Source organism: Rattus norvegicus, chromosome 2 (genome assembly GCF_036323735.1).
Source record: "Rattus norvegicus strain BN/NHsdMcwi chromosome 2, GRCr8, whole genome shotgun sequence".
Taxonomy (NCBI): Eukaryota; Metazoa; Chordata; class Mammalia; order Rodentia; family Muridae; genus Rattus; species Rattus norvegicus.
In genome coordinates this window covers 9,750,812-9,775,717 of record NC_086020.1, presented here as the reverse complement: position 1 = coordinate 9,775,717, position 24,906 = coordinate 9,750,812, and the positions used below count along the sequence as shown (strand labels likewise).

Sequence of the window (24,906 nt, the reverse complement as noted above, 5' to 3'; positions counted from 1 at the left end):
TTGACTGGACTATCAGCTCTAGGTCTTTCTTCTCCCTGCCTCTGGGCAAGGACTGAGGCATCAACACCATGAATTTTGACTTTGCTTCTCTTATGTGTTCCTGGAGTTCTGCCCACCTGTGGTTAGTTTGCCTCTCTTTCAGGCTCTTGTCAGGGGGCTTCCCAGTAGGATCTGGAGCTCTCCAGTTGGGAGGGGGGTGGATGAACAGAAGCACCTCCCAAAACACACTTATGGTACTTAGAAGCTGAACTCAGAAACTAGGACTAGGTGTCAGGAAGCCCAGCTGGACTGGGTTCTTGCACAAGTGCCAAATGGGTCCTAGGGGCCATTGGAAACTTGATACCTCTCCTAGAGGCATCTAACTGGGCATGCATTGAGGTGAGGGGCAAGCTCTGTGACAGCTTTCAGAGTATGAATGTTTTATGGAATCTGAGCCAGAGCTGTGAAAACACATACTGCCAAGGGAGCTCTTCCTTAACATACTAATAAAGCCAGATCTTTAAAAATAACACCCCTCACCCCCCCCACACACACACACACCAGTCCCTGGTCCTAGACAGACTTAGATGAGGGAAGATCTCACTTTTAGCCATCCATAATCTTGTGCTTTCTCTACGCTGTCTGAAAGTTTCCAGGTTCCCAAAACTCTTAAGCACGCCCCACATACTTCACATTTAGAGCACAGCTCAGCATCTATGGGGTGGGATGCTGCGGTAGGTCCATGGTCTTCAAACTGGGTCACTAGGGGACTAGCTAAACTGCACACCTAGGGAGGCTGAGCCTTAATTCACTTTCCTACAGACCAGAGACCCAGGCAGAGGGGACGGAGAGGTAGTTCTGTTTAATGCAGTAGCCTCCTAGGAAGTATTGGGAACTCTCTTGTACTGGCCAGTGGCAGAGTGTGGGTTCAAGGGTGGGCTGCAGCTAAGACGCTAAGGGGGAGGGGAGCGGAGCTGCCAGGAGAGTTCACCGATCTTTCCTGCCTTCTGGAAATGAGAGGAAAATATATTCATTACAATGTGATCCCTCTGATGAAAACAGATAAACATTTTTTTTGTAGTTCTGAAATGTATGTTCCAATTAATTTCAATATGGAGGCCCAAGCACAAAACACCCAGCACAGAGAAAGGTGGACAGCATGTGTCCAAGAGGTACAAGGCACTTACTTCCTCAGGTTTCCATGGTGTGAGGGGTGATATGACTTTTGCTGCCTGGGCTCTGGAGAGTGCTTGTGATCTGAGAATTTCAACGACTTTTGTAATCCTGTGCCCAATTTCCCAGCCAATCCAGACATGGAAAGATAAGCTGACCTCTCTCCAGGGCACTTCCAGCAGCCAGGAAACCCAGGGCTGAGTGTGAAAGAGGAGTCAAGGATACCTGTGTGCCCACTGGCCTGTTTGGAGATTCTGGGCAGTATCTTCCCCCATCCCCGACCTACCTGCAATATGCACCGAGGAAAACTTGTGTTTCTGGAACCAAAAGTCTAGATCTCCTTTCTAAGATAGACTAGGACTCCTAGAGACCCAGAGGTCAGGTCAGGGCACAGAAACCACACCCACTTACACTCAAATCCGATCTCCCTGAGGAAATGTTGAGGAACCAAGACTGCGGCCCCTAAGCTGTGAGGAATCCTAGTTATAACCAGGAAGCACCCTAGGGAAAGTGTCCTAGGTTTCCTGGCTGGCCTTGGTGGGTATATAAGGGATCAGGCCAAAGGCTTCAGGGCTTTCGGTGCTGAGAACAGGCTACAGTAGTAGCCGGACTATCTAAGTTGCGATCATCTTGTGCTTTCTCGGGTTCAGGTAATTTCTGTGGTCCCGGGCCTGAACAGGAGACTTAGGTGGAGAAGGTGGGAACCTTTTCTGCCTGAGTGGCCAGCTAGAGGCCACACCGTATTGAGCTACTTTTGTGCTAGGCGCCAGGGGGAGCCACCGCAGCAGGGTGTGAGTCTGGAGGTCATTCTGGAGGCGTACCAGCTTCTAGTTTCAAAAATTGGGGAAATGGAGACTAGTTAACGGAGTGTGGGAAACCACGGATTCCCCAGAATCAGTGGAAACAGAAGCAACCCTTGTAAAGTGAATTCTTTCTCTAAATTACCACGGCTTAGGAAGGTGCAATGCTCCTTTTTAATCCAAACACATGGCTGGGCAGCGAAGAACTTCAGTGACTTTGAGGTAGGTTTAAACTATCTTAGCTGAAAATATTCGAAAGTTACTTTCGGAGAAATCGCTAGGGGACGAGGCTGTGCCTTCACAGAGCATAGGACAAGGCAGAATGAGAAGGTGTGGTCTTTGACACACTCCATTCTTCCTGAACCATTTCTAACTTCGGACCAGGCTGGGTGAAAGAAAACCCAGAAACGGAGACGTGGGTCCTTTCCTATTCACCTTGCTCTTCTCGAAAGCTACCCTCCTTAGTAGAGGTTTGAGGTCTTAGTAGGGTCCTGAGACTTCACTGACCAGCCTTGCTAGGAACACTGGAGAGCTGCAACACAAGCTCTTTAGGGTAGTGCAAAAAAAAAAAAAAAAGTGTAGTTTGGAAAATGTTCTTGCGTAGGCAGCCCTTATATTTCCTACTGTCTGCCTCATATTTGGTGAGCTCTCCGGTCCCTTAGAACAAATTACCTGATTGTCCTGTAAATAGAAGACCATAAGAAGCATGTGAAGGGAGGGAAGGGGGCAGAAGTGGGAACCAATAAAACTCTTGTTAAGGGGACTGACTGTTCAAGGTCCCTGGGCCTTTTTACTTGGGAAGCCAAAAAGTCGTATTCCTAAATGAGTTAAAGACCCATTTACCTCTGTCGTCTCCTATTCATCAAGCCACAAGTTGAGAGTTCCTAACATGAAACTATTTGTTTGCTTACACAACCAGCTGGGTGCAATTTCACGTCTGAGATATCTATCTGAAAGCGCCTCTCATTTATTATCTCTTCTTGTCAGGAAATCCATTTTCTAACTTCCCCTCCCCCTTCGGAGTTTGTTTGTTTGTTTGTTTGTCGTCGGACTTTGCTTGGGAAGACCCTTTCCCCAGGGAGCAGCGGCTCCGGACTCAGGTTCCGCTGGGTCCAAGATTTTGGACCAGAGAATAGCAACGATGACTGCTTCTGACCCCAAAAGCTTGAAGAGCAAGGGGTGGAGTGGGTGGTGGGTGGATCAGACCCAAAGTTGCTGAGTAGCCTTCTTTTCTTCTCCCTGCTAACTCTCTCCATGAAAGCTTCAACAACCTGAGCAACGTACAGAGGTAGGTGGAGGATAGGGAATAAAACGTGGAGTCTTTTCTGCAGATCGGGGCTAGAAATTTGGATTTGAGAGATACTTTGACAAAGCCTCACCTGGTTCCAATTGGCCAATTTCTCCTTCTGGGGCCGATCGCAGAGTAACCAAGATGTAAATAGTAGTGTGATGGGTTGGGGGGGAGGGGGCAATGCATTTATTGTGTGTGTTGAGGGGAAAAGACTGCACATGGTTTCAATTTTGAAGCACAAAGAAATAACATGCAATGCAGAAAATAGGTTTATGAATGTAATTGAGAGGAAAGAAAACAATTAACACGGTGGAAGGTTGCACATCAGAATCCCCACCCCTTGCTTTCACTTCTGTCTGAATTTGAGAAATCCGGATCATGCAGAATAGAGTGGATCTAGGCAGTTGGATCCTGCTGACAAGAGAACCCCTGATGGGAATCTCAGTGATAGCTAAATAATGTTGTCTATACATCTTCCAAATTGTTAAGGCCTCATCTAACCAGCTGAAAGCAAGGGATCAAATCCCCAAGTCTAAACTATAGAATACCCCCAATTGTGAAGAAGAGAAGAATGTGTGTGTGTGTGTGTGTGTGTGTGTGTGTGTGTGTGTGAGAGAGAGAGAGAGAGAGAGAGAGAGAGAGAGAGAGAGAGAGAGAGAGTTTCTATCTAAGGGGTTTCTTTAAGACAGGCCAAGCTAGTCTCTGCAAGCTAAGCTATTGTGTTGATTTAGGAAGACATTTGCTGTATATAACATTTAAGGCTGATAATATCATTGCACAGCCAGATAAATAAAGCTTTGGCCTAATGGTGGGGTCAGCGATCGATCTCTGGGCTCAGAGGAAAAAGGCGAGAGAGACAGAGGTCGGGCAGGATGCTCTGTCTGTGTGCCTGTCAGCCAGCTTGCAGGACCCCAGTGTGTGTGAGCATCAGTGTGTGAGAAAGCAAGAACCAAGTCTTGAGCTGGCCAAGAGGCTTATTAGCATTCCTAACCCATGGACCTGTGCTGACAACTAACAGAGATAGTCCTCTCACCACCAGGCCTGTTCTCCTTTTGTCTTCAGATCTGCAAGAGGGAAGAGAAAAATATTTCTCAGTAGAAGCTGGAGCCTGAACTTCTTATGTGATTGTTAAGAGATTCGGGGTGTGTGTGTGTGTGTGTGTGTGTGTGTGTGTGTGGGAGAGAGAGAGAGAGAGAGAGAGAGAGAGAGAGAGAGAGAGGCCTACCAGCATTTTGCATCATCTTTCAGCCTGCTTTTAATAACTTTATTTTTGTTGTTGCTTTTCTCTCATTGTGTAACACGCTTATGGAAAGTCCAAGTTTAAAAGAAAGAGATAATCGTCCTGGAAATGCTTTGCCCTTCCTCCTTGTTGAGCAGGAGCGGGATGGACGTGTTTGGCTCCCGTACACTGGGTTTGCTGGGACCCAGCACATGGGCCGCTCGAGCTTTGTTTCTCTGCTTTCTTCTGCTCCGTTTGGTATCGTAGGCGCCCTGCTTATTAGTTCATATTCCTTCCCTATTGTTTTAAGGTAAAGTACATTTTTCAACAGTCCCATAGACTTTAACTTCTCATTAACTCAGGAAAACATAATTGTAAAATTATACTCACTTTTGCAGTTTTAACTCTCCTTTTACTTATGGGTGGGTTTTTTTTTTTAAATTAGGTCTCCCACAGACAAATATGAATCTACCTTATCATCCCACATTCTGTTCCTTGAACTTCACAGAGCAGGCCAGATAGCTTTGCACTGGAGTATACAAATTATCCCATGTTGACAGATGTTTGTCACTTAGTAACTTCTTACAGCTCCCTCCTCCTCCCCTGGGCCTTCTTTCTAGCCTGCTTTGTTGTTTTAAAATATGCACGTCTCTCGCTGGAATGCTAGTCACGAGTGCAAACTTTGTGTCCAACCTCCCACATGAAGTGATTCTGTTAGAAGAAACTGGATATGTCTCAATCTGCACTTCACTCAGAGCCTCTTGGTCCTGGCCACTCACTCACTGGTCCAGGATCCAAAGTAACTCAGCAGAAACAAACTCCCAACTAAAAATCCCCTCGAATGTCTCCCAGGGAAGAAATATAGCTCCTATAATTACAGGAGGCCACCGCTGGAGGGGAATGCAGCCCGCAGCCAAAACCAAAGAAAGTAAGAATTGTATTTATTTGCTGACTGAGCCTGGATTGTCACGGCACACTGAAGTCTCGGGTTTGTTCTGAGTGTACAGGTGAGAGGGGTAAGGGAAGAGGAAAGGGAAGGGGTGGGTGACAAGAAGTAGGAATATTGAGAGAGACCAGGCCAACTGGGAGAAGGTGATCTCTGTGGGATCACATACAGTCAGTTCCTATCAGTGGATTTGAGAAAGAAAAAAAAAAAAAAAGCAAAAACTTGTAGCTGACTAATATGGGGTGGGGGAGCTCAGAAGAGACGAGAGTGTAATTATAGTAAACGCTTAAATACGGGGTATCATCAGGAAAGAGAAGACTCGAGCTGTTTTCCTCAGAAAAGTAATGTGACGGGGACATTATTAGCTGTGCTGCGTGTGGCAATTCAGTGTGTGGGGGGTGGGATTATGGAGGAACGATCCAGAGAAGGGAAGTTCCGGGGTGCAAACCAAAACTGCCTTGTAGCCAGGAGTCCTCTAGTCGCCTTGTAGAGGTTGCTTGGACGTTGTGGTGCGGAATCCTCCCTAGAAGTTGTGCTCTTTGAATCTCATTTCCCCTGGTTTTATCCGAAAGAGCTGATTTTGCCACTAGACTCCTGCACAGGACTATTCAGCTCCCCACCTTCTCGACCACCCCACAAAAGGGAGCGGTGGCGGTTACTAGCTTCAGAACAGAAGAAGTACCCATGCTGGGCGGCTCATTTCGATTAAAAAGGCAAAAATTTAGCACTGATGCAAAACACATGATCCCCCCCCAAACAGTTACTTTCTTTTACTGATGTGAAGTGACGTCAGCAATGCCTGCCCTATCCCCTTGGAGAGTAGGGGAAGAGGAGGAGGGGTTGGAAGATGGGAGCAGGAGAGAAGCTAGGGAAAATGAGAAAGAGGAGCTGCGACAAGAGGAAGGGGTGCGGGGAGGGGCAGATAATGGGGATGTACACTTGACACGTTTTAGCCAAAATTCCACCAAAAGTGGCAAAACCCGATGTTTCCGAAGGCGACTGATTGAACACCTCTCCTTGCTCCCACCCAATCTACATGTTCTAACATATGGGAAGCTTACGGGCCCCGTGCACTTATAGAAGCCGATAATGCATTAGCTCTCAGCAATATTTACAGCGCCGCTTTTAATACACACCAGATGGTTCGCGACTGTGCCGCCTCAGCCAGCTCACTCCTCGGTTTTACTCGGCGGCACTTTGTTGCAATTACACTCCATGCTGAGACCAATTTTATTGGTGACCTATTTTTCATATTTGCAGCATTTTATGTTAAAGCCCTTCTCTCTGGCCTTTTTGTAAAGGGCAGCACTCGGGAAGGGAGAGTTTAGGATGGCGGTGTTGAGGGGCTGTGGAGTTGAATATTAATATTTATCACGATGTTACATACCTCGGGTTTAAGTGAGCAAACCAGATAGACATAAGTACTCCGGTCATTATGTTTGCCAGACCCCCACGGACTGTCTACACGGCGTACTTGCCTCGGAGTCAATACATTGGGCCATAAATATTGTATTCCATTAATTATCACGCCACTGGTTTATCCTGGGCGCCAGCGTCCTCGAGCGACTCAGGGCAAGTGAGGACGCTTCCGGAGCGTACTTCTCGGCTGGGAACCCCGCTGAAATTTCCGCGGTGCCTGGGAATTCCCAGCTCCGTCGGCCTGGGGCGGGACCTGGAGGGGGGAAAGCTGAGGGGGAGGGCGGGGCGGCAGAAGAAGGCCCCAGCCGCCAGGAGCGCTCTGTACCTGTTATCTTGCCACGCAGAAGGCCTCAGGGAGAATCCCATTTGGCACGCTGGGAAAGGCTTTCAACTTTATCTCCCACCATGTAAATATCCCCCAGTGCCCGATTGGGGGACATTGTTTTGCACAGAACAATATAAATATCCCATTTTCTACAGCACAGGTGCGTCTTCTTTCCCAAACTCTGGGCTTTTTCCCCCCTCATCTTCCGTCGTTTAACTAACTCTTTATGCCCCTCCCCTGTTTAAAAAAAACACAGATGTTTACTTTATTGATATAACCTATATCGTGGTTAGGCGGAGAATAATAAGTTTCAACTAACAGTCATTTAGCAAATAAAAGAGGCGTGCTGGATGCCTTCCAATGTTACACATGTACTTGGTCATAAAATGATACGTGAAAAAATTAACATCTGCTTTCCAAAAATAAAGTGTGCCAAGTAGCTTTTTATGAATGCTTTCCTCATTTTAGAAAGAAATATGGAGAGATAAACTGACACCCAGGTGATTAGCATATTTATAATAGTTTTAGAGCTTAAAGGTTGCTTCTCCACACAAGCCATTTCAAATCTATCTTAAAAACTACTTAACCCTAAACATATTTAAATTCTGAAGATCATTCCATATTTTACTATTTAAAGAGGAATTTACTGTAAGTGAAGTGTGTATCCAGGCAGAACTATATGTAAAGCCAGCTTCATGGCCTCAGTGCAATAGAAGCTCATGCCCATCTTGTGTTTACCTCAGCAAGGTTCCCAGACCCTTAGGAAAGCAGGTCTGGGCAGTTTAGTTGGCTTCTTTTTGTCGTCTAATTCCACTATTAGGAAATGAGGCCTAACTTTGAATTATTTCATTAGGGTTTGGCCTTTTGGGGGATGGGGTGGGAACCATAATTATTAGTGCCTTTTTATTTATTATTATTATTATTACTATTATTATTATTATTATTATTATTATTATTATTATTATTTCTACAGTAAATGGCTAGGTTTTGTTGCTGCTGCTGAATAAGCTGCTAGGATGTCTTGCAGATGTCCCACTTAGAGCAGACCTGACCCTCTCTTTCCTCCCATGTAAGTCACCTAAAGTCTCAGCAGCAGTCCATTTGCTCATGGCCCATACTCTGTAAGTGTCGGATATATCCTTTGAAATTTCTACCTGGTTGCACACACGTGCATACACCACACACTCTACACACACACACTCCCACCCACTGAGTCGTTGAGCCTTGTGCAGGACTGCAGCGGGAGACCTGAGGGTGGAATGGAACGGAGAGAAGTCTGCCCAATGGTTATGCCCGGTGCTCAGAGGCTCTCCCTCCACTGGGCCCCTAGTCCCTTTGTGCCTTTGGTTCGAAACTTTGGAGGTGGCCCAAGTAGCTTCCGCTGAAGGGCTGGGAATCTTGATTTGTTAAGTGCTTTGGGGTGTTTCAGGGCCTTCCTTACTAACTAAAGCAAAACCAAGGGTGCATGATTGTCCAGTTGGTTCATCCCTCTGGGTCTCGCCGCTCGGACCAAGACCCTGCAAGGGGACGGAGGTGCTTAACAAAGGGCCCTGCGGGGGCTCGGGCGCGGCCACGTGACAGGCCCACTGAGCGCAGCGTCGCTGTCCCGCAACCGGGAGGGGCGGGCACGCAACCGGGAGGGGCGGGCAGCCAGGGTGCCTGGTGTCTTCTTGACATAAAAAGAACTGCCGGGCTCTCCGCCGGCCGAGGGCTGGACCCCGGTGAGAGGTTCTTGTCTGACTCAGCCGAGGAGAAGCTGCACCTCCCATCTCTCGAGCACTTGGAAGACACTGTGTGCGGCGGGGAGGGCCAGGGCTGCAAGGCCGAGCAGGGCCGGCTGGTGGTTGAAGAAAACAACTCTTTCTGAGTGACAGGACCCCTTTTCAAAGGGCAAACGGGGGAGGGAGTGATGGGGCGCGCCCTGATATGAATAGAATTTTCAGTGTTTCACAGTTCTCCCCCTTGTAGATATTTTTCTTTTTTTCATTTTTCTTTCTTTCTATTTCGTGCCTGGCCGAACATGTCTTGATGTGTTTTCAGTAATGTAAGCCATTCACTTTTTTTTTTTTTTAATCTTTTTGGGTTGGAAAAATTTTTTTCTGCAGCCAACATTTTAGCATGTTTTCGTGTACTCAGTGACTGGAGCGGCAGAGGAGTCAGGATCTCACCCGAGGAGCCTGAAAGAGGCTCTTTGGAGAGAAAAGAAAAGGAACATCTTCAAAGTTCTCCCTCATCCTAAGAACAAATCTGGACACATCTTGACTTTTTACAGAGAAGATACAGTATCCTCATTTTCTCAATGGAAAGTCTGTAAATTGGTATTAGATGTCTCTGGGAGAAATCATGTTGCACAAGTAAACCTTTCCTTACAGGAAGATTTCTTCAAAGCTTGCTTTCATCACATTTAGAAACACTATTACTAAGCCCATCGCCAACCTTAGCTTTTTTCCAATTGAAAGACCATGCTTTATAGGGGAAAATAAAAACGTTTACAGTAGATGTGAACTCACATTTGTTTGTTGTTGTTTTTTTGCTCTTTTTGCTCTAGAGCTGATGGGAGAAGTTTTTAAAGGATGTGAATCGAAGGACACACAGACAGTTTATCAGTGAAAAGAAGAAAGTGGCCTTTCTATTGGGGACTAAAGAAAACCCAAATGTAGATGAAGTATACCCCAGACGCTGCTTCAAAGTCCACCTAATTCCCTTGGGCTCAGTCATCATCCACATGTAATAGCTGGGAGTTCTCAGAGAGGAAAGGTGGCCATGGGTGAGAGTCACTCTGACGAAGCTCTCTGCTCTATAATTTCAGACACATTTTAACTAACAACGGAGTGACATCCCAGGGCTCAGATTCAACAACTCCCACTTCAAACAGTGTCTGTCCATTATAGTGCTCTCTTTCCTTCCTTGGTTATTTTGCTTAGCAGGGACCTTGGTCCTCCTTTCTACCTTGCCCAGCAAGTTGTATATGTTGGCCAAATTCTTAGTATTTGTTGTTGTTGTTTTCCTAACATTCTGTGTTCAACTCTGCTTAATTTTCTACTTATTTTTGGACCTCAGCCTTTTTGGATCACAAGTGTCCCCACTAGTAACACAGCAATAAATCTGAGCAAAAATAAGACAGATTTCCTCATCGATGTGTAATAAAGTTAAAGGCATTGTTTTGTCAGACAAGCGCTAAGTAGAAAATAAATCTCAGAGTCTGGGGAAACAAAATGGAGCGCTGCTGGCATGTGTGTAAATTTACTTTTAAAAGCAATAAATCAATGTTAAATTAAACAGCTGGGTACCCTGTCTAGGAGAAGCTTCCATGTTTAAGAAGATCTTGATGGGAGAAATGTGCTCTTTAACATCACACACACACACACACACACACACACACACACATTTTTGTGGCTATCCGGAAGCAAGCCATTTCTGACATTTTCCTTGAACTTCAGGCAGGTGGAGAAGACAGAACAGAGAACTATGAATGGACTCTATACTCCATCCTCAAAATCTTACATATTTCCAGGCATAAGAAATGAGGAGGCTTTGGACAACTGGTGTAGACTCTTCCTGAACTGGTTCTGAAATCATCTCTGCTTACTGGTTTAGTTTGCTGCATAGGTTGTGGTTATTTTTGTTGTTGTTGCTGTATATTTTTCTGTAAATAATTTAATCTGAAGAAATACTATAATGATTTAATATATCTAGCATAATTTGTGTCTGATGCTTTTATTCTTGACGTGGCTGTTTTACACAGCAAGTAACATATTAAAATATAAAGGCAACCATTATTTTGTATGTTATACCTGCTTTTATTGAGATAAAAGTTGGCACTCAAGTAGCATTAAGGTAAACTCTAATATTTTAGTCTTCTTAAAGTAATTTTTTTCGTGTTATAAAGCTCTTCACCTCGGGACATTGTGGGAAATGTGGTGAGATGGGGGGGGGAGGGGAGGACAACAGAAAACCCAAGATCTATTGCCACATCCTAGATAAAGTATAAAGCAATGTGTGTTTATATAGATAAATATCAAATAACAGAAAATAGGAAGAGTTTAAGGCTAGATGTTTTATTTACTTATTTATCTTTTGCAGATTTCAAGCGAAATCAAATCACCAAAAGGTTTATCAGTTCTTTACAGGAGAGATACTGCTGAGGTAAACTTCTTTAGCCCATTGAATGGAAAGCTACTGATTTAAAATAAAAAAAAATGGGTTCCTGCTTATAGCTAGCACAGGAGAGTCTTTTTTGCTTTCTTCATATAGATGCCTGTAAGCTTTCTATTAAAGTTGTACTGTTAACCCACTTTTCAAAAAATATTCAGATTCAGTAACATCATTCCTAACTTAAAACCTGAAAAATGTAGCTTCATGCCCTAGGGCTGCAAACCAACAGAGGTGGCTGTGTAACACCCTAGCCACCTTGGGTTTCCCTTCAGCTGAAGGGAAATAGCAAAGACCAGCTTGCCTGAAGAAAAATAAAAGTTATACTATTTATATTTAGATAGCGCCATTCAGTTTGCAGGATCATTTGTAGCTTGTTAAGTAAATCCGAGTCATGTGCCACTCAGAGATATCTTAAATTGCTTGTCAGGAGACATCTGGGCAGACTTAGAAACTCAAAATGACTTCTGCCGCTCTGCAAGGTTTTTTCAGGGATGCTCTCTCCTTTGTGCTGAAGCCCTGGAAGTCATTTCGGCTCAAGGTGGGGCTTTTAGCCACATTTTTTTTTTTCTGGACAGGAGGGTGCCGAAACAGTTGACACTGGTCTGATTTGGGGGATGCAAGAAAGAGGTATGATGGAGAGGCTGCCAATTCTAATTAAAGACAATAAGCAATCCGACGAGGAGTTATCTTTTAGCTTTAGCTTGAGACAGAAACCGGTCACCTCACCTCAGAAGTTAGTCCGAGTTGGCCAGTGAGGTAAAGAGCAGAAACCCATAGATGCTGCTGCTCTCAGGTGAGACCGGACTTACGGCTAAATCACAGCAGGTACATCTTCAAGTTGCCATTTCTCTCCCCATCCTCTGGTCTCCTGGTGTTTTGTGTTCCCGACACAGGCTCCCTTAGATTCTAACTTTGCTTGCTAGATGGCGCTCGGTGTCTCAAGACCTTCCAATTCAGAATTAAAGTGGCTTTTTAGCACCATTCTGAATTAGTTTAGGGCGTTTGATTAACACAGTGCTGGCCATGTATTGCTGCTTTAAATTATTTTATCATTGTTTTTGTCATCCTTGTTCTCTTTTGTATTAAGGCAGCATGCAGGTGGGAGCTGTACATCTTAATCTTATAATAATAAAATGTAGGGAAATTCTGCCTCTGAATTTATGGCATACTTGTGGATCAATTACTTGTTTTGATACATTTCAAAAAGCACCTAAAGTTTTCGTCAAGTAACCTTTTAGAAGGTTTCAGGAAGAAGGTAAATCAGTAAGTCCAGATACTTAAAATCCTTGATGTTCATGAGCAGAGTCCAGGAACTTATGCACTCCCACAATTGACCTTCAGAATTACCCCATTTTCTATCATGGAGTGTCATCAGTTAATGTACAATGTAGTCTGTTTTATTTAAACCCTAAATGTTAAAAAAACAAGACCTACAGATACATGCTAAAATATTTTTTTAATAAAAACCTCCACAAAGCTGTCATAAATGAGGAATGATTTGTGAGTTCTAGAATGTAACCAGCAGCCACTGTTCAGATATTCACAACACTTTGGCGGGGTACTTATGTTGAAATATAAAGAGAGACAAACAGATAGTTCCAAGTTTCTGATAGAAAAATGAAGATCAGCCAAAAGGACCTGAATATTGCTCTGTTAGCTGAAGACGTCATTTCACAGCACCCACTGGCCCTGTGCAGCTACAGTTTCAAAAGAGAGCTGCAGATGAAATGCTCACAAGAGGAAGCAGTGCACGTCTGTGTAAACATGAGACCCTTTAACAATGGAGGCTGAACTTGGTTTTCGGCATTGGGAACTGATTGGTACACAAATGTTCTACCTTTGGGGATGCTAATAACATCTAGGGCTAAGTGCCTTGGAAAGCTTTTATAAATCTTGGTTGATTTGGGGAAGATTGGGCAAAGTCTCTCTTTAGGCTGAAATTAGCAGGTGCTGAAACCTAAAGAGGAAAATTTACAACTTGATCATCCCCAGCCACACACCACAAAACCTGCTACTGTTGCAAACATATGTTCCAGATTAAGTTAAGCAAATGGCTCTCATTTTTCAAGGTTGAGTTGATCCTGAAAATTTAAATTTAAGTATGTTGGACTTCCAAGGACCACTAGGTACTCAAGTGTTTACAATTTTTTCCTAACCATTTACTGAAAGACTTCATATATTTTGTTGCCTTCCTGAAATACTAGTTTAGACTCTCGTAAGTTGAATGTAGTCAGGTGCTATTTTCCAGAAACATATGTAGTTGTAAAGGCTGGATAAATTGCAAACTGACTCTCTTTGTCCCTCTAATATTGAATTGCTCAATATCAAAAGCATAACCCTAATGGCTCATCTAAGTTCCTAATATCCCCAGTCATTTAAAAACTGATGCAACTTCAGAGTTTAAAGTTCTTCGAAAGTTTCACTCATGAAAAGATTTCCTTTTCACAGCACAGGACAAAGCCTTTAACTGTATCAGAAAAGGCTGAAATCATGGAGCTTTTTCCAAGAGAAGTAATCTCCATACAGTCACCCAGCTATCTCCCAAACTGAATTGTTTGAAGTTCAGTTTGAGCAGTAAGGGGCCCAGTAAAAAGTTCAGAATTAACCTCAGACTCTGAGGTAGGTCTGTGGGCAAGTTACAGAGGTAGAATTCAGGTGTGCAGCAGCCCAGACAACTTCTTTCATGATTCTGGAACCTACTGCATTCCTTCTACCTCCACATGATCTTCCCAGCACATTTTAATTAATATTAATACCTATTGACATTTGGTAGTTATGACGACGTGTACTTCTCTTCCCCAAAGAATCTTCAAGAATAGAACTTATTTATTCTGGCCTCCCCCAATTCAGCCAAGAACCATTATTCTTCTGTAATGTGTAAAATATATTTCTCTAAGTACTGTGTATTTGACATCGACAAGTAGTCAAGGTAGAATAAAATTTAAAAGATTTGAGGGACAAGAAATGGTTAGGTCATCAGAAACCATGGGAGAATACTGGGATTAAATAGTTAAAAGAGAAAGTGGGGAGAACCCCCAGACATCTATGCTTTTAGAGTTGTTAGGAAGGTTTAGAAAAGTTTAAAGTTTCACCAAACACATACAGATAGCATTGATACAGATGTTTCTTTCATGGGGACTTAATTTATTTTCTCAATGTTTTTAAATACAGAAACTGAGCCATTTTCTTGAAATATATATGTATGTCTGGAAGTTTCTCACTTATTTAAATAACCCAGAAATTTGAATCAGGAACACAGTTTTTTTTTAATGCTAAAAAATTTAATAAAAGGAAAGCTTGCATGAATCAAAAAGATCCCCCAGCATTCAAACTGAGATCAAACCCACTCAGTGAATTTACCCTGTCACCTCAAGTCTCTCCAATTCTTATTTCCAACTTTGTGCATTTTCTTGTACCAGAGACCCCTTTGCTCCAGAACCCCAGAATGCTAGAATAAAACATTTTCAATGTAGAAATTCAATTCATAGAAAAACTACACTGACCAATAATTTATAAGCATCTATAAATATTTATCTGAGCTGTGAATCAGATGCAGGGAGTGCTCTAGTTCAGAATAAAGGAGTCCCCAAGTCGCTAAGATTCAACAGGTCCCCTAGTAGCCCTGCACACTCAAGCTGTAAGTACTTAAGCTCCAAGAGTTTCCATCAGTTTTCATAGAGGGTCCAGTTGCTAATTTAAATAACTTCCCCCATGAGTGAGTTTCTCTAATAGCATGAATTTACACACAATTACTCTTGAGACTGAACTAATGGTCAAACTAAGGAGAAAATTCTCTTTGAGGGAAGCAAACCAAGGAGTGACTTTGCAGATTGGGAAGAGAATAAAGTTCACGTGAGCAGTGTTGACTGAGAGAGGAGCCTGCTTACAGCAACTCTGAGAAGAGATCGGAAGGCACACTAGTGAAATATTTAAGCAATTATTTGTGTGTTAATGAAAAGAAGAAAATGGTGTTTTGCAGCTAACTTGCTGCTCAGCTGAGAAACTCACTGGCATTTCTATCGTAATGCTGTGTAGGGTAAAGAAAAGTTCTCTCCTGAAATGTATCATATATTTCATGTAATACAGAACAGTGTTGAAATCCGTTTGCCAAGGGTACTGCATGGGTTTTACCCGGTTCACTTTCTTAATCACTTTTACTTGGAAAGTTTGCATTAAGTTGGTTTGGGACGGTGTTTATTCACTCTTTAATAGATTTTGACAGTTTCACCTGCTTTGTACACCCCAATGTTGATTCAGAGAGCGGATTGATGCGAACTGTGTTCTCATGAGAGGAGAGAGATTTCTTTCGAAGCCAAATAAAATAAGGCAAGAGTATCAACACAGCAAAGGTGTTGGATGTGAAACTTAGGAGTGGCGGCTGGGGTTGCCAGGGAGACTATGCAAAGAACCAGATGCCACACGGAAGTCGTCTTCCATTACTGCACTTTGCTCAATGCAATAATTGAAACAAAACAAAATCAATAAAACGCCAAACAAGGAGATTTATCGAAAACCCCTTGAAAGGACTGAGATTTGAAGATGAGAAAATGTGGCGGGTGCGAGCCAGAGGTGTCCCTTTTTGATGCAGTCAAGTAAGTTGCTGTCAGGCTGTTTAGCCGGCCGTTCGGGCCGTTCGGCCAAAAGCTGCTGCAGATCGGCTTCGCTTGCTCGGAAGAGGTGATTAAGCAGCGCCTAGGCGCTCTAGAGTTAGTCTGACAGCTTCAGACACCAACTGGGTGGTGGGATCAGGGGCTGGTGGATCTGGGTGTGCATCTTTTCTTTTCTTTTCTTTTCTTTTCTTTTCTTTTCTTTTCTTTTCTTTTCTTTTCTTTTCTTTCTTTTTTCTCTTCTCTTCCTCTCTCTCTCTCTCTCTCTCTCTCTCTCTCTCTCTCTCTCTCTCTCTCTCTCTCTCTCTCTCTCTCTCTCTCTCTCTCTCTCTCTCTCTCTCTCTCTCTCTCTCTCTCTCTCTCTCTCTCTCTCTCTCTCTCTCTGGAATCGCGACTGAAATTATAGGCCTGAGAATAAAGTCCCAGCAGAGACTCTTTAAAGCAGAGTTGATACAGATCGTGCCAGCTAACGGGTGGTAGTGATGAAAAGTTGGTCCAAGAAATTTGGGTTGGGGGAGCAAAGACTCTTACCAAGGCAGTGACTGTGGGGTGGAGCTATATTCCGCGAAGACTAAATGCAAATTCCGGAGACGAATGGAGAGTCAGTTCTGGACGCTCTGATTAACACCAAGCAGGGAGCAAACAAGACTCTCCACCCACAAACTATAGTCTTTAGGCTCACTGTTGTTTTGGGCTCAGATCCCGAGGTTTCAAAAGAGAATATCCTATGGGGTGGAAATCGTTGGAGTGAGGAATCCCGCTAGGCCTGAACTTTGGGGTTCTGGCCAAGGGGAAGGAAGGGGAGCTGGGCGCTGTCCATGGTGCTGGGAAGAGCACGGTGCGTTCACGTAGCTTCTTTTCGAGTCTCCAAACTGAGCCGAGGTGTAAAAGTGAAAAGGGACACCAACTCACAGGACTAGAAAATTTCCATTCTAGCAAATTTGGAAAATACAAATGTGGCAGCGCAATAAAAATATTCTAGGCGGGTCCTACGTTTATTTCTGGGTCATTACAGGGTAGACAGTAATGTTAACTGGTCATTCGTTGTTGTGGGGTATTTTCCTCCTTAAAGTATATCACATTTCAAACTCCATAATTGGCAATTGCTGATGTGCAAAATAAAGAGAAAGGAAAAGAGAAAAAGTATTACTGGAGACTCTAAAAAGACCCAAGGATAGGATAATTTGCTATTTCCAGAGTGCTAGGGAATAAGAGCAGAGGGTGACTTAACCCTGCTAGATCACATTTTACTGAGGAAGATATATTTTCCACCTACCTAACTACTTTGAATTCTACTCTTGTGAAATACTATACTTGTCAACAAGAATAAAAGAAATGATGTCCCCATCGGATAAGAATTCATTCTGTGTTGTAAAGCAATGCTTTTAATTGCATTATTAAAAAGCAAACAATCTTTTTTTTTAAAGGCTGGTGATTAGAAAGAAAGCAAATTCAGACAGAAATAATTTCAATAATAACATAAAACTGCAAATAGAAATATAAGCTTTGTAAACAGAAATATAAAGTATCCAGAAAAGCACCATGTTCTTGAAAAGCATTGCACATACATGATATAACAAACACACCATGCACTGTGTTTAGCCAAGCCAGAATTGTGAGAAACAGGAAAAAATGGACCTTAATTGTTTTAATCATGAAAATCTTATGTAGCTCCAGCTCCTTGAATCTATGTACAGTGAAGAAGGGCAAGGACATGAATCCAGACAGCTGACACAATGATCAGCAGACTGACAGCATCTCATTTGATATTTGATATCAAGCAGTAGATCAATATTTGTGAGATCAATGCAATTTTAATGGTTTTCTCTCAAAACTGCATGAAAGCCAAAGTGTGTCACTTTGTGCTACTGTTATCTTTAGAGCTGGTTATTCCAGGGGATGATATTAAGTAATTTACTGAAGCAAAGCAAAAGGACTGAGGGTGGGAGAACACACCAACAAAACACAACACACCATGAATATTGCCTCAGCTGACACATTCTGAGGGTCCAACGTGTCCAGAATGTATACATGCTTACGTAAAAAAATCCCATTTATTTAAGTATAACTTTAAAAAGATGAAAAGCTTTTGAAAAATAATTAGGAGGTATGAGAGGATGAGCTGCACCAGAGATCAAACTTTCACATTGTTAGGATTAGGTGGTATTTGAAACACAAATGTTCATGATAGAAGGGGAAGTCTTGTCTCCTGTAGCACTGAGTGGGAAAGAACACACTCTTCTCCATTGGCAGAGCAAAGCTGAGGGCACCATCTGATACTTAAGCAATGCTCTCACAAAGGTAAAATAGAGGAAAAAACAGGTAGGTATAAATATTGTCTATTGTTTTTCTTGGAAGAGTTTTTCCCCTTAAAATTGAAATGCTGTTGACTTGACTCAGAAGAACACAGTTCTCTAATCTTTAGTTCTATTTGGATAAAATTCTCAACTTGGACTTATTGGTTTTTACAGATTTGCTTTTGAGGAGTTTCTACCTAGAGAAATCCAAGGCCTTCAGTCTGGACGGAAACTCACGGGGAGGACGACATCAGAGGTTATGCAGCTAGGGGAGCAACATCTCAGTAGGACCCACACAAAGGTGACAAGAGCACTTGGGAGTGCTCTTGACAAGCAGAGGTTTGATTTCTCAGTTGATGAAGACCAAAAAATAGCTTTCATTCATAATTCACCTTTAATTTAAAACTTGGGGGGATTTGCTTTTCACTGAAATAATAGCAACATTTTAGAAAATTTCTGACACCCAACTTTAAAGACCTTTCAGTCTTCAGAGAATAAAATACTTTGAAACTATGCCATTCTTTCCCACCCCCAAGTGCTTCCCTTTTCTTGATTCTAACAAGTTGTGTGAACTAACTTTAAATGAAGTTCACATATCAATGCTTTTACAAAGGTGCATTTTCTACCTTGTACTGTTTAAGAAACTAGGTAGAGACTGAATTTTCCAGGATTTTAATAACTCCATAAAAAGCCCCCCCAACAGTCTGCATGTGCTCTTTTGTTTTCAAAATTGGCAAAGTGCCTATAAACTAAAGACATTAGCAGTTAAAATCAATTTTCTTTAATGAAAGAAAGCCAACCTTACACTCAAGTATGTACTATGTAGCAGCAGAGATTTACAGATGCAAATATTTATTGCAAAGCCTTGAATATTTTGAACATGAAAAATCCATTTCATAAAAAATTTACAAACTTTCATGGAGACCAGCACATATAGAGCAACTACTATGTTACAGGCACTGAATGGACATATATATTTTGCATATGTTGTCTAGAAATTCCATTGAAATCAATAGCAGTGGACGTAAGTACTTGGTAAAAAGCTGTGCATGTGGGACAAAACTATGTATATATGCACACAATTTCTCCTATTTGGTCTTTTAATATTCAATGGTGATTAATGTGGATTTCATTTTGGCAAATAATAATTTGACCAGTATTTCCCCTCATCCTATGAAGAATTTTTAGGTTTAGTGAAGGAAAATGCTGCTCTTCTTAAGCCACTTTGAAGCAATGTTAGTGAGCTTACAATCAGATCTACATGCTAATCTCTAGTTTTGCCTTCAAACGGAATTCAGTTACAAAGAACTTGGAAAGATTTTGAATCTATTCAGGAGAGGAAAACTCTTTAATTTTCTGAGGAGTAAAAACTACCCAAGAAACTTCATATAGCTTCTTAGATTTTGCTTCGCATACGTGATAAAACATTGATTGTTGCAGTCTGGTGACCCATGAAATTTGGGGGTTAGTTTTCTCTTCAGACCAGAGCATATGATTATGCAAATAAAGAGCTGTCACTGATCTAGTGAAATACTCACAAACACATGCACTCTGAAATTGGACAGAAAAGTGAAAATGGTTTGTAGTGTGACGGTGCCATAGCTTGCTTTCCTGCCAACTTTCTATCTGAGTTCATTATTCAAACTGTAAAGTTTAAAGAGACATATCATTCTTGGGGTGTTGGGTGTTTTCATTTCAGATTCTTGGTTTTACTCACAGAGCAAGTTAGTTTGACATCATTTTACCTATGACAACTTCTCATATCGCCCAATGTAACAGCTACAGAAGGGTAAGCTAAATGGTCTGGAGAGACAGATGCTGCACCTCCATACATTTCTTGATAGAAACATGTTTCATAGCTGTTTAAGCAAAGTTCAACACAGTATAGTAAAAGGTTTTCCACAATCCTCATGGCAAAGGGTCAGGAAAAGTTGCCTGAAAGACTTCATGGATTAAGTCAAATCTCTTTCTAAGTTTTACATTCATAGGGAAAATACTGGCAACTCTGTGATGACCAATTGATCAATCCTAAATAGCAAATCTTTAGCTTTTTGCTCTATTTTTCATTATTATTCCTTTAACACCTTTGTGCTGGGAATGAACACCATTTCTGCATTATATCAGCTACTGCGATATCCCAGTCCAAAAGTTAACATCACAGGCTGTTGCCTAGTTTTAGATATTATGGAGGGTCCCACTGAGGAGATCCAAGAAGTCTCATGTCAAACCACTGACTGCTAAAGGCTTCACTTCATGAGAGAGCAGTCATGTGAAACTTTAAAAACATTGATCCAAATGAATCAATTAAATTAACATCCATCCCTTCTAAGTGTGAGGTTTAAAACTACCATTGTTCCTTAAAATATGCAGATTTCAAGATAAATGCTGGAATGCTTTGATAACTACTTCTATTCCAGGACGCTCTTAACGCACTTTATGGTAGCCCCGCCCCCAGCACTCCAGTTGGTGTCCACTCTGAGTACAGTGATGGCAGCTGCAGTGGTTTAAATCTAAAACCACCTACAAAGCTAATGCTGTAGGCGGTGTAGCTTTAAGCTCTGTGAAGTTTTGATTAAAAACCCCTTTCCCAGACCCAAACTTATCTTTTATTTCTTTTTGGAGATTAATAGAATATTAGATAAAGGAAGGTGAACAATTCAAGAGACTCCTCTTCAGCCATTCTATACAGGGAAGGAAGGAGAAAAAGCATTACGTTTTTTGAAAGGGATATGTCTTATATGTCTTAGAGTCTTTTATTTTATAATATCATGCTAGAGACTATATAAGTACTCTCCACGATTATCCCCTTTTTGCCACCCATGTTTCAAATGTATAAATGCTTCATGTTTTTTAAGCCTCTCCCCACAAGACATGAGAAAAGTTTGCAAAAAAAAAAAATTTACTGTGAAAATTTACACTCTGAAAGTTACTTAATAGCAATCTTTCTTAAATGAATTCAGAGTACAGCTTAGCCAATCTAAACAATGATTACAACATGTAAGATTCACACATTTGTATTGGAACTCCAGGCCATACAGAAAACCATGAAGACAAATCTAGTTTATTAGCAGTGCTAATTTAGTTAGCACACTCTGTCACCCAAACCTCTCAAGGAAGCAATAGCTGGAGCATAAATGTAAACAAGTTAGTTCTGGGCTGAACACACTTTATCCAGATCTTCCCATCAGCAGTTGGGGAGCAACTTACCAGGCTCCCTTTGGAAATTATATTAACTGTACAGTAATGCTTATTTTATAAAGCATTTGAAATCAAGCCTTTTCATTTCCTTGCTAAGAAGATATTTATATACTGAAAGTATGTGGTAAAAATGTTATCTTTAAGATATATGTGAGCCAGAGTGACTCCACTGGTTAGGGTGGCCTTACAGCAGTGGAAGCAGTAATACTAAGCAGCTGAGGCTTATAATCCTGATGGACCCGGCCCAACCGTTCCTGCCAGCTTTAACAGCCTCTGTGCAGTTGGTGCAAAAAGAACCGAGGAGGAAGAATACACAGTTGCTTTGTTGGAAATTTTTATTTTAAAATGGTAAGCAAGATTACAGGAGGCTCCGCACTTTATTATTTTTGATGTATAAACAAACAAAAATGCGTTTCAGAAAGCACAAGGCAGTAATGTGAGAAAAGGACAATTATTACAAGTCGACGTCTAGCAAACATCCAAAGGACTGTGTGTTATGTACCCTAAAAAGCTCCAAAGCAACTGCCTCGCTGAATCAGACTCTTTTGAATTTCCAATTTATGTCTTTCTCCATCTATTTACTTTAAGAACGAAGTATAAGAAGTTAAAGAAAAAAAAAAAAAACTCACACCCTACCTTTCTACCACTAGGTGCCTAAAATCTCTTTAAGAAAATAAAAATAGGAAGAGACCAGAACAGCTCTGGCCTCCATGCAGGCAGGGTACTGCCAACTGATTGTTGTTATCCAAAGAAAGCCGAGTGAATAACATCAGTACAGATATACCAACAGCAACCCACTCAACAGGTCAAGAAATCCTACATTGTAAGGAATCACTTGTCACTCATCAGCTGGTGATCTGGGATGCTGTGCCTGGCTCCTTCTGGGTTGCTATAGCAGGGACACACAAGTAGTAACAGACATTTACAAAATGTAATCTTGTAAATAGCTCTTTACTAGACAGATGCCAAGCGAACAATTCAGTGATTATAAAGTTCTCATCCCAAGGAAACAGAGACTTTTTCTAAACAAGATTTCAGAGCTGCACAGAGGAACCTGGAAGGGAGAAACAGGAGATGTCTATTTGGTCCATGAGCCGAGCATAGTTACTTGGCTTTAGTTTATCTGCAGAAGTTTAGCAAATTTAAACTGCATAGGTTTCCCCCCTTTAATGTTGCAAAATCAGTTTCTTAAGAAAATTTTCACATGCTGAGAACAGCAGACAGTTTATAACATTTGGTAAGATATACTCAACACACACCAATTTTTTAAGCCCAGTCACTGGGAAGACATCATTATTTTCAGAGTTCATCAATCCTTCTAAAATCAGAAATGCAAAGGGTCACTATGCCAGTACAATGTGCTTGACATTTTTGGAAGAAGCTGTATAAAATGCTGTTTTGATTTTTCCTAAGGTGTTTCTGCCTAAGGAATATCAGAAGATGCCCAGCCATGGTCACTGAGGACTTTACTGTCACTACAGAACTACTGAATGTATGTATTCGTAAACAGAATGAGATGTTACCAGTTTGAAACCTGCTAAAATCAGTTCATATGACAATATTCCCCCTGAGCTCAGATTTCCTTCCCTGGTGTTAGTAACTCAGACTCATTTTGATTATACTGTCTCATGGTCTCAAACAAGGCAGACACATTACTTGTTGAATTCATTTTAAAAAGGATGGATGTATTAAATCACAATCTCATCCACCTGATATAATCTTCACTAATTAAAAAATTCAATACTTCATATTTTTATTTGAAAGCCAGTAAAATGTCAACACATTTTATCCTTTGTACTTCACAGTGTTGGCCAGTTGTTAACAGTGTTGGGTTAAAGGACCTAACTGTTGGAATTACAGGGCAGAACCCTATCACAGGAAGAGAACACTAAACATTTTGGACAAGAGAAACTCATTCACACTAGGCTTCTCTTTTCCTACTGTAGAGGGAAATAACCATTTTAACCCTCCTTGGCCTTTTGGAAGGAAGAGGTATGCAGTGTCATTTTCTGAAAGGACACACTATAAGAAAGGTTAGAGTACAGTTAGTAAGGATCACAACCTACCACCCCGGCTCTGCCCCGGAGCACATAACCTTAAGTGTATCATCTAAATTACAAGGTCATTCATCACGTTATATATTTTAATAGTAAGGTCAGCTCTTATAAGTAACTTGGAAATTCACTGAAAATGGGGGCTTATACTTACATCTAAAAGATCTATTTATGTTTCTCATTTGGACATTCTCTCCTGAAATCAGAGATATAAAGACTGGAATTCAACTGTGCAGAAAAGAGGATTCGGATTTGGTACTTTATGCAAAGTTTTTCTTTGGGTCTTGAAGTGAAAATAAGTCGTTACAACGAGAGAACAATTGTACTCTCCAAACTACACAGTCCATCATGTTTTGAATTTAAAGTTGGCATTTCTAGTGCCTGGGTTTGTGGCTTTGTATAAAAGACAGGGGCTCATAAGATGACCCGAGGGAAAAACCCGGTTAAAAATCGAAGTTTGAGGTTTAGAATAAAAAAGCTTGCTCGGTTTAAAGGGGAATAAAAATGGGCACGATTGAGGCTGGGCAACAGCGGCCGCGCTGCAGCGGGCGATAGGACCGCGCAGACGCCGCTCGGCCAGCCGCGCCCCGCGGATCAGCCTGGCAATAGGAGCGCCAGGCCCTGGCGCACCCGGCGCTGTCTGCCTCGGTCGTCTGCCTGGGTCGGCCCCGGGCCCTGCAGCGCGAGGCCCGCTCTGGCACTGGCAGCGCGGCCACCGAAGCCATATTGCTTTGACAGTTGCACTCATCTAGAAATAATGCAAAACGCTATTTAGACGGACACATCACGACCCTGCGCTGGAGGAAGAAAGCAATCTAATGGGGGCCGGGAGGCTGCGGGCAGCGTGCGGGCGCGGCGGGCGGCTGCGCGCTCACAGCTCCTCGTGCTTGATCCGGTGCGAGCGCCGCGTCAGGGTCGGCTTCTGCGAGCTGCTCTTGGCTTCTGAGGCTTCCGCGAAGAACTTGAAGATGGACGGGAAGCTCTTCCACGAAGTGAGCTCGTGACGGTCGGTGCCTGCGGAAACACACACGGGGTTACGAGGGGTCGCACGGGTGTGTGGCCAGAGGCGAGGAGCCCGTCCTCCAGGGCGAGTGCACTAGCGAGCTCGCCTCCGGCTCACAGGCACAGGTTCCGCCTGTCGGGGGACTCCGCGCCTCCTTTACCCACTTGTCCCCCTGCCCACCTCTCTCCCGTCGCCCTCTTCCCCGGCCTCGCCCCGCCCCGCCCCGCCCCGCCCCGCCTCGCCCCGCCTCGCCCCGCCTCGCTTCGCCTCGCCCCGCCTCGCTTCGCCTCGCCGAGCCTGAACTCGCCTGCCTGGCCCGGAGGTACAGTGCAGAGTTCCCGGGGCCCCGAGGCCCTCAGGGCCAATCCAGTAGCTCGGCGGGAAGGGCCACTCCTTCTCCCGCCCAGAAACCACCCATCTCCCCAGGCCTGGGATTGGTT

General features: G+C 42.8%; 1 protein-coding gene across 18 annotated transcripts in view; it reads right to left on the bottom strand.

Annotated features, from left to right (window-relative positions):
• Positions 1–21,726: 21,726 nt before the first annotated feature.
• The window catches only part of Arb2a (ARB2 cotranscriptional regulator A), a 464,298-nt gene continuing 461,118 nt past the window's right edge, over positions 21,727–24,906 (bottom strand). For 17 of the 18 annotated variants that reach the window (XM_063281474.1, XM_063281479.1, XM_063281481.1 and 14 more), the window contains one exon: positions 21,727–24,477. In XM_063281474.1, the coding sequence (XP_063137544.1) occupies positions 24,279–24,477 (199 nt within the window). In that variant the 3' untranslated portion in view covers positions 21,727–24,278. The remainder of the gene's footprint in view (positions 24,478–24,906) is intronic. The other variant, NM_001106401.1, reaches the window with a different exon arrangement.